At 56.9% G+C, this 9,579-nt stretch overlaps 1 protein-coding gene across 1 annotated transcript; it reads right to left on the bottom strand.

The window, feature by feature from the left end:
• Window positions 1–928: 928 nt before the first annotated feature.
• Window positions 929–6,557, bottom strand: DNASE1L3 (deoxyribonuclease 1L3; the record flags this gene model as incomplete). Its single annotated transcript, XM_082004601.1, has 8 exons — window positions 929–1,054; window positions 1,314–1,410; window positions 2,321–2,478; window positions 2,848–2,960; window positions 3,509–3,621; window positions 3,919–4,011; window positions 4,655–4,743; window positions 6,426–6,557. 8 exons carry the CDS (start codon window positions 6,555–6,557, stop codon window positions 929–931), a joined length of 921 nt encoding a protein of 306 aa, XP_081860727.1.
• Between the last annotated feature and the right edge of the window lie 3,022 nt (window positions 6,558–9,579).

The raw sequence follows: 9,579 nt of genomic DNA, 5'->3' as shown, positions 1-9,579 counted from the left end.
GCCATCTGTGTGACAGGGTTTGGTTTGCACTAAATACAGCCTGTGGGCTGAGCTGAGAAAACAGATTGCTGCACCACTATGTTAAATAATCATCATTAAAGTCTGGTTCATCAGAGAACTTCAGGCTGCCACGGAGGTTTTTTGGGGAGGAGATGCAGCTCACTTCCACGTCAGGATGCTGAAATCAGATTTTACTGTAAATTTTGATGACGCTCTCTGTTGGCAGCGCTGTCATCTGGGATCTGCAGGGCTTCTCACCTGAGGTTTGCAGCAGGGTGATGACAGCTGGCAGGCAGGCAGGCAGGCAGGGGTGAGAACCACCAGTGCTCTCTCTGCTGCTCCTGGCTGGGTTAGTGCGGAAAAGAGACTCTTACTGCCTCTCCCTCTGTCTTTTCTTTCTGTCTTTCCCCAAGTGCTCGGATGCTGTGAGCAGGTTCAAACCCACACCAAGCAAATACAAAATGTCCAGCAACGTTTTACATTGCGGATCACCAGGCACAGACCGGTGTCCCGCCGGTTGCAGCTCTGAAGCATAGACACACACACACAAGCACAATTCAGAAAGGTCCTTTTAATCCCTCTGCAGAGGAGTGGCAGAGCCCGCACGAGCGCGTGGAGATCCCTGCCCTTCAGGTGTTACAGATAAAGCGTACAAAAGTATTTTACGCTTGCAGTAGCTCCTTACATTTGTGGTCAGTGCAGTAAGGATAGTATGCTGCTTCTAGCTGATTTATTTTTGCGTACAATGAGGAAAATAACCTGAAGGTTTAGTTCACCTTCTTACCCAAAATATTTGAACTTGAACAAAATATTTGGGTTTTTTCCCACTAAATATTGCACTTGCTGTGAGTACATCCATACTAGTCTTCTACAAGGTCTGTCGGCATCTGTGCACTTCCATGCCATGTGAGAGGAATCGGCACGCTCATCAGCTCGAGCGGCGGCTCTTTCTTGGTCTCCTCTTCTTTGAAAACTGCGATTTCAGCCAGTTGAAGAAGCCGCCTTTTGTTTTTAACTCAAACTCCACTGGGTAGTGGTCACTCAACCGCAGCGCCTGCAAGACAACGGCGCAGCGGGGTTGGGAGCCGGCCACCCACACTCTTTCCAAACCTGCCCCAGGGGCTTTTACCGCGTGGCGGGGAGGTGGGTGTGCGGTGGTGGATGTGGGGAGGTGCAACGCGAGCATTGCGTCACTTTGGGAGGATGCAACGGTTTTATGGACAAGACCATGTTCAAAAGTGCCTGGACACCGTTGGCTTTGCGCTCCTGCGTTAGCCCTTGCCCCACTGCTGCAGAGGCCATGCTGCGCCTACCTGCTCCTCAGTCATCTGAAAGTCCTTCTGGAAATCAAAGATGTTGACAGAGTGTGGCATGATGGCGTGGATGAGCTTCTGCCCTCTGACCACGATCCTGCAAGGAGCAAGGGAAGGGGGTGCTGTTATGGGTGCCCGACCGGCGGCAGCCATGCTGCACCAAGCCAGCGGCCAGAGAGGTGGCCTTGATGGAGTCACAGCTACGTATGGTTTGTCCTTTCCTATGGGCTGCCTATTTAGAGATGTCAGCACATGCTTTCTGCTGAGTTTGGCTGATGGATTTCCTTGGGAGTGAAACACCTAAATACCCGGCGGTGTGTTGGCCTTGGAAGCCAACGTTAAATGACTTGTATCTGAACCCACCCCAAGAGTGCTGCAAAGTTCACAGCTGTACTTTGGATACAAAAATCATAGGACACCAATGACTGGAGTCTCTGCGAAGTCCTGCTTTGATCCAGAAGCTCGTTCTGCAAGAGTTTTAAGTCTTGACTTGCTCTGGGCTCCAAAAAGCTGATGTATCTATTGTCCCTGCTGAGGGACCTGCAGGTAGCAGCGGGACTTGCCACGTGCCCAGGGGAAGCGAGGCGTCCCACCTCCTGAGCACAACCCGATTTTGCATGGGTCAACCCAAGTTACGAATGCAAGAGCAGAAGCGGGGTGCTAAGCTGGCGCGGAGGAGGCGGCAGCGCCTTCCACCGCAGGGCTCTGCAGGGCTCTGCAGGTGCGAAGCGCTGCCTGACTGCTTGTCATCTGTCTCCACCTAAGCCGCAACGGTGGCTGGTTCTCGCATCAATTACTGCCCTTTCTGCAAAACCGCTTGTCAACAAGCCTGCAAAGTGCTTTGCGCTCCTGACTAGAAGTACTCGGATCTCATTTCCCCCCGGACAGTTTTATCTCTGAAGGCCTCATGCGCATTTGCTTTATCTGACAGTCGCTGACACCTTTCCATGTATTTTTTTTTCTCAGAAAGTCATAAACAGGGAACGGTTTGGCAGTGAACCCTTTACCTGTCGTACGGGCAGCTTGTGCTTTTCTTCACCGTCGTGTCATTTTTGTCGCCGATTAGCCAGACAAATTCGGAGTAAGTCCTCAGCCGGATGTTCTTCCACTGCTTTTGGGGAACGTAGCTACATCCAGCATTAAAGTCCCCCATGAAAATGAAGTTCTGGAAGGTAGGAGGGTTTTAAGAAGTAATCATGAGGACAGCTCTTCAGAAAAATACCAGCAAGGACTTTTAGGGACAACAGATGCTGCCAATAGCCCCCCATACAGCCCAAATAGCAAGGGCTCTCTGAGTGCAGCAGGGCTTCTCCTTTCTGCTGGGCGCACCACCAAGGCACCACCAAGGCATTTATCAGGAGGTCAGCTTTACTGATCAAAGTGTGGAGAACTCCATGAAAATATATCAGAGAGTTATTAAAAATCTGGGGCTTGTTATCAACAGTTTTAAGGTTATCGGGCTGTGAGTGGCAAATAGCGTACCAGGTGAGTCAGTACCAAAGCCGCTGTTAGTAAAATAGATGTGTCAGCTAACCTCGGTTTTCCAGCACTGTTTTACATCTAGATACACATCATAGAGCTCATCAATCTCCCGAACTGCTGTCTCTGGTGTGGTGTGCAGAGGGATTATAGCAAACTCTTTGACAGCTTAAAAACGAGACAAAAGAACAGGAAAAAGCGTCATGGTTAAACACACACTGAATCACAAAGAAACAGGGATTGACTTGTAAGCAGGAAGGTTTTTCTGAAGAAGAAAGTGCTGCTGTTCTGGCTGCGGATCAGAGGCATTTGCTGTGTAATCGCACGGTGCTCCCCACCAGCTGCCCAGCCGACGCTGAGCTGCGACGCGGTGAGGTGCAGTGTCAGGGCAAGGCAAACCCTGCTCCGACACCCAGGGCAATAGCTGCTCCTGGGCCGTGCCAGCGGCGTGGAGCGCACCCACTAACCCACCGCCCGCCCCGGCGGCAGAGGCTTTCCTGCGGCTGCCGGCCGCGGGGCTGCAGCGTGCGCCGAGCTGCGGGAGGTGCCGGAGGCAGCAGCCCCAAAGGCAAATGCTGCTCTTGTACGGAAATGCAGTGTGGGGTCAGGATGCGGCCCCTTTTGCCGGCCCCCGCCACACGCCTGCGTCCAGCTGGCACCGTCTTGCTCCGTGACACTCGCCAGTGGGACAACAATTTGTTTCTGAAACCTCTCACCGGTTTTTGGAGACCGGAACCAGATGGCAAAGGGCTCTCTGGAGAAGGCATCCTCGTCCCCAGGCTGGGTGTCAGGGTACTGGTAGGTTTGTTTCACCGATACCAGGTGTTGCCTGCAGCAGAATAAACAGGGCAGGAGATGTCACGCTCGTGGCTCGCCGGGATGTGTCTAACACTGACTCCGTGCTCTGACCCGGACCCCGGGCCACGGTCCGGCACGGATACAGCCAGGCCGGTGGCTGCGCCTGGGACGACCCCCAGCGCCCAGCACAGCCCGTCCCAGCCGCTCAGCCCGCACCTCGCCCGCTCCCTCGGAGCAAAGCCCTCACCGCCGTGCCCAGCCTGTCCCCACAGGGCTGCGACGCGGGAGGGCAGGGAGCGGGGCTGGCTGGCGAGGGGAGCTCGCTCACCTGTAGATGAAGGCGTACTGCTCCTTGTAGCTCTTCCTCCCCAGCCTCTCGCTGACCACGCAGCTGTAGTCCTCCTCCGGCCCCTTCCGCTGGCTGGAAGGAAAGCGGTTTTCCTGAGTTCATCTCTGCATTCACAAAGGGCCGAGGAGGAGATGATTTTGCCTGTGGCCAAGGGCGGGGGACATTGCCTGCCTGACCTCAGGGGCGGGTGGTAGAGACGAAAAACCCTGCCAGTGCCCGTGTCTGGACCTGCGCTCCGTCACCGGCTCTTTCGTGCTACATCCTCCCCGCTTGCTGCAGCCGCTGCCTTCCTTTCGGCTGGGCCTCTCGCCCAGCCAGGCGCACGCTGCTCCCCGCTCTGGGCTGCCCGCCCGGGCAGGCAGTCTCCAGGCCGAAGCAGTTAGTCCCTAACGCTGCGGGGAGGCGGCTGCCCTGCTGCAGCCCGGCGCGAGCCAGGCGAGGGCCTGTCCCTGCCTTCTTTTTTCTTTTGAGAATTAATCTTTAGCAAATGGAATCTAGCTTGGTTATTTTGATTTAGAAATATGTCTCCTACAGTGGTCTGGAGCTGGCTTTGCTCCTGGCCTTCAGCGAGGCTGCCAGAGCCTGGACCTTCCTCAACGGCCGGGCCAGAGCCCAGACCCTCAGCTTTCGCCCCAGTAAGGCGGCACAGAGCAGAGCACGGGCTCTTGCCAAGCGTCTTTCCCAATATTTGCCTACTTGCCCGTGGCCACCCTACCTGTTGAGCTTCTCCACCAGGAGAGGACAAACCCGGTTCTTGTTCTCCTTTATTTCCATCAGCAACATGATGTCACAGCGAGAAACGACCTGCAATGGGAAGGAGGAGAAGCGAGTTTGCAGGCAGTGTGTTTTGGAGGATTAGAAAGAAGTCAGAATGAAGCGGTTACTGGCGCAAGGGAAGTCCTTTGTGGAAGAAGTGGCACCCAGCCTGGGGTCGTGGGAGGGGGGCAGCGGCCGGAGCAAACCCCTTCTGCTTTCAGAGCTGCCTCACGCCCGCGTGGGAGCTGGGAGAGGGAACTCGAGAGCAGAGCGGTTTGGGGTTTTTTCAAGAACTGTTGTGCCTGCCCCTGAGGAGGAAGTGCAGAGGGGAAGCGCAGCGAGAGCCGCTGCTGCGAGGCCGCTCTCCCACCGCCGCTGCTGGGGTGCTGCCCCCGGCCCCCCCACCTACGGCCGGTCGTGCTTTTCTCGCCTCCCTGCCCCTTGCCACGTGGCTTTTCTTCTCTGCTTCGCACCGGTGCTGTGCACAAGCATCCCAGCTCACTGGGTGGCCAGGTGGATGTGACAGGAGGATTTGGGGGGCATCGAGGGGAGCCTGTTTGCATCTGTCATCAATTCACTGCAACGGTTTCCATCCTTTTTCTGGTGTATGAACCCCTAAGCTCCTATCGCTGTGCCGTGCCTTCCTAAAGCCGCGCGTGCTGTCAGCGTTCGCCTGCCCCAGTCATCGGGGGCAGACGCCTCTGAAATAGCCTGTAGAGCCCAAAGCAACCCCCAGTCTGAAAACAGGGTCCGGGCACCCGTGGGCTGCAGAGGACCGCAGGGTGCTGGGGGGGGAGCTGCCCCAGCCGGGCTCAGCTCCCGGCCGGTGCTGGCATTCCCCACGGGAAAGCCCGGCTCACCCCGCAGCCCGGCGTGCTCAGGGGCTTCCTTCCGCCCCTGGTTTTGTCACTCTTCGAACTTTGTGGGTGATATTAATGAAAAAAACTCCTTTTTGCCCCCCGAAACTTATAAGAAATTAACACATTGCCCATAATTTAGTATATATTGCCCGTAGCGCTGGCAGTATAGGAAGAACGATCCAGAAATGCAAACCCCAGCAAACGCCTCTTCTCCAGCTGTTTGCAACAAAAGGATTAAAGCCCAACGACGCGGGGCTGCCGTTGGCACACGCAGCCACCCCGCTAACACGGAGCACCGCATCCTCTGTTACTGCGGCACCTCGGAGAGGACTGGCCAAAGCTGTAAGTCCAAAACACGGTTCTTTTAAAAAGCTGAGTTGTCTTCGGCTGCTGCAGAGGAAGCCTGACGGTGAGGGTTTATTTACATAAATTAGCAATCAGGCTTTTCAATTTTGTACCACATTCTAATATGATACTCTGATGTCCTGAAAACACATTTAATTAGACAAGAATATTTCAGAATAATTAGCATATAAGCAAGGTAAATAATGTATCACAAAACAAAGCTCCGTGGATTCAAAGTGAAAATTATTTTTACTGTGCACAGAGGTTTTTCTCCTTTCCTAACTCCATTCCAAAGGAAACAGCGAATGTTGTTTCTGTTATATTCCCATGCAGGCTAAAATAACAGCAAACACCCTACTCAACCACAGGCTGATTTTTACTTTAAGACTATAAAATGTTTTAAATTATTAACTCTTTTTTTTAAACTTGAAATTCAACTGTGAAAAATAAATAAAATGCAAGATTATGTAGCTAGGAAATCCTCGGGCAGCTCGATGTCTGTCTCATCCAGGCAAACGAACGTACCTTTACCACCGCATCGACGACTTCGGGTCTAGCTATTTTTGTTTCTCCAAAAGACCTCACGTTGAAGGAGCAGATTTTTAGGCTCAGAGATGGGTGGAAATTGAAGAGCGAAAGCAAGATGAAGAGCAACATCTTCAGGGACTTGGGCAAAATGAGTCGCTGCAAGAGTGGCTTTAAATACATATATGTGTGTGTGTGTGTGTCCGTCCCTCTGTGGCCAGCTGGGAGGCCAGACTGAGCAGTCAGCCGTGTCGGTCACAGACACGAGCAGGAATCGCCGTTTCCTCCTTTCCCTCACTTCCATCTCCTAGCACGAAGCAGCATGGAGACTTTGAACTTCTGCCTCGGGGGGAAACCGGCTCTTCCGAGCTGACCTCTCCATCCTGGAGGAGCAACTGCTCCACCAGCCCCAGCGTCCCCTCCCCACAGGGAGGCACCCGCTGTGGGATGCCCGCCATGCCTGCGCACCCACCGGGACCACCCTGGGCAGTGCCGGTTCAAGACCAGGCTCCCTGGGCCACCCCAGGCGAGAGTTCAAGAGCCTGACGGACCAGGAGGTGGATGGGGCAGACGGTGAAAGGGTCTGGGGAGAGAGGGGTTTCTGGTGGTGGGCGTGCGAAACCCCAGTGAAAGGCAATGGTAGTGGGACACCCGGGATGCGGACGTTTTGACCGTGTCCGTGTTTTGTTCTGCTTTTTGCCTTGGTCGGAAAGTCACGCCATGAGAAAGCGACAAACCATCCAGCGCTCCAGGCCCCGCGCTTTTCCTCGCGTCTCCCTTCGCCCAGAGCGGGGAGGTGCCCTGCTGCGGGATGGTTGCTGCGGGACGGCCACGGTCATTTGCCCGTGGTTAATGGGGCGTGCTGGCCCAGCCGCCGCGGTGCAGCCTTGGGGAAGGTACGCGCTGCCCCCCAACCCCCAGCCAAGCGTCCCCAGCACGACAGTCTCGGGCCGGTGGCCCAAGGTGTGCGCACGAGGGTCTGGCTCGTGCTGCGTGGCGGAAGGGGACACATGAAGTTTGGCCAAGACGACACTCGACTGAGGATGCTGCAGCTGGGGTGGCTTTTGCAGGGAAACCATCCCCCTGCCCTCCCTTCCTCCTCCGCTGTGCGCCAGCCCTCGGCCGGAGATGTATTGTCAGCCCCTGATCGAATGGCAGGAGATAGAACAAGAAGTCAGGCTAAACGGCACCTTTGAGTGTCTTGGATTTTTCTCCCTTGCTTACAGGGTGCTTTCACATCCTCTCTCCTTTTGCTGAGAACAGCCATGAAGGCTGCTTGCACCGCCCTGCCCTGCCTGCATGGCCGCCCCTGCGGATCCGGGTCCAGAAGCACCAGTGCACAGCTCCCAACCCTGTCTAAATCAATTAAACAGGACCAGAGGGAGCTGGCACAAAACACAGCACATGGAGGGCTCCCAAAAATGCAGTACGGCTGACCGCAGCGAGATCCCAGTCTCGCTGGCGAGGCAGCTGCGGCTCTCCGGGGTGTGTGCTGCAAGCGCAGAAATGGCCACCATGAATCCGTTTTGGCTGGACAGGGATTTGGGGCACTTGGTGCTTGTGAGGGGCGTGCTGCCATGCTGCCCTGGTGCTGGCTAACGAACCCAGCTACCTGGAAAGCAGGCGTGCAACCCCCCGAAATAAGAGGGGTGGTACGGTGCTTCCTCTCTGCTGGGTCTCTAAGGAGCCAGCCTCGGGCAGGACAGGCACTGGAGGAAACTAGTAAGGAGGGAAAGCGACAGCTTTAGGGGTTGTAAATCTCCTGCCTGACCTTGCTGAAAGCACAGCGTGAGCCCAGGGCTCGTGACAGCGGCCGGAGCCTTGGGGTCAGAGTCATCAAAACCCGGAGCTCCCCCAAAACCCAAACTCGCTGTGGCTACCCCGGCGTCAAAAAGCAAATGTTTGTTGTGGTGCCCGTGAGGACTTTAACCCTGAACCGTGGGGACCAGCCTTTGTCGATGCTGTGTTTGTCCCCAGCACCGCTCGCTTATCGGCCCCCCTCTCCCCGCCCCGGGCGCTGTTGCAGGGCAGGCAGAGCCCCCCTCCGCGGGGACAGGCGGCCGCGAGGCGACCTGCGCCGAGGGCGCGGGGAGCTCGCGCTCCTTTCTGCGCAGCTTTATCTCTCTGTTTACTGCGCTTTCTCTGCGTGTACTCTTTGCTCCTTATCAGGCCATAAAACCCGCTCGATGGGGGCTCGCGAACCCTGCCCGTTCAGGGCTGTCCTGGTCTTGCGCAAGAGGGGTGAAGCCGCTGGTGAAACCAGCCTGGGTTGGGTTTTTGCCCCTACTCTGAATGGTGCTGGGTGAGGGAGACCACCGCCAGCCGGGCAGCAGCTGCGGCACGTTCCCGAGCAGAGCCCCTCCTTCATTAGGGAAGGAGAGGGGGCAGGCGCCGAGGCCGCAGGCGGTGCCAAAGCTAGCCCGGGCAAGAGCTGGGAGGAGTGAGGAGGTGCCGCCCAGGCCCTCCCTGCCCCTCCTGAGGGTCCTTCGGGCCAGCTCTGCAGCGATCCAGCCCTCTGTCATCTTCCCGCTGCCAGGAAGGTGCTGCGGAATGGATGGGGCGGGATGTGTCCCCGTATCGTATGCCTGCGTAGGGCCCCCCGGGACAGCGGGATGTGAGGGTCCGGCAGTGATGTGGGGGTTCCTCCCCTCAGGCACAGCCGCCCCGCCCCGTCTCGGCTGCGGCCCTGGCTGCCTCGCAGGGCTCCCGCAGCTCTGGTTTTGCTGGCAGAGGTGGGCGGAGAGGATGTCTGACCTTCCCTGCGCCTCTTCGGGAGGGCTGCAGGGAGCGGCTGTGGGCGAGCCCACATCCCCCCTTGCTCTGGCGGAGGAAGCCTGTTCTGGGCTGGAAGGGCGGCGTGACCCACGGGGTGCTCCGTGGGGGGAGCACCTGTGGGGCACGAGGTCCCCCCGGGGCTTTGCCCGGCACCTGAAAATAACGTTGAAGCTTTATTTCTTCTCCCGTGGCCGAAACGTGGTGTCTGCTCGCTGGTTGGGGGTTTAGCACTGCTGGGGACATCAGCGCTGCTGGGCACCTTCTGCAAAGGGCGCAGCGGCTGGCCCGGCCTGCCCGAGCCCCGGCCCATCAGGGTGTCCCTGCTGCCGCGTTCAGCACCCCCACAAGCCGGTCCCCCCAAAAGGGAGCAGAGGTTGGT

The sequence above is a fragment of the Phaethon aethereus genome, assembly GCF_964289735.1.
Source record: "Phaethon aethereus genome assembly, chromosome: 11".
Lineage (NCBI taxonomy): Eukaryota > Metazoa > Chordata > Aves > Phaethontiformes > Phaethontidae > Phaethon > Phaethon aethereus.
This window is presented reverse-complemented; position numbering and strand designations above follow the sequence as displayed.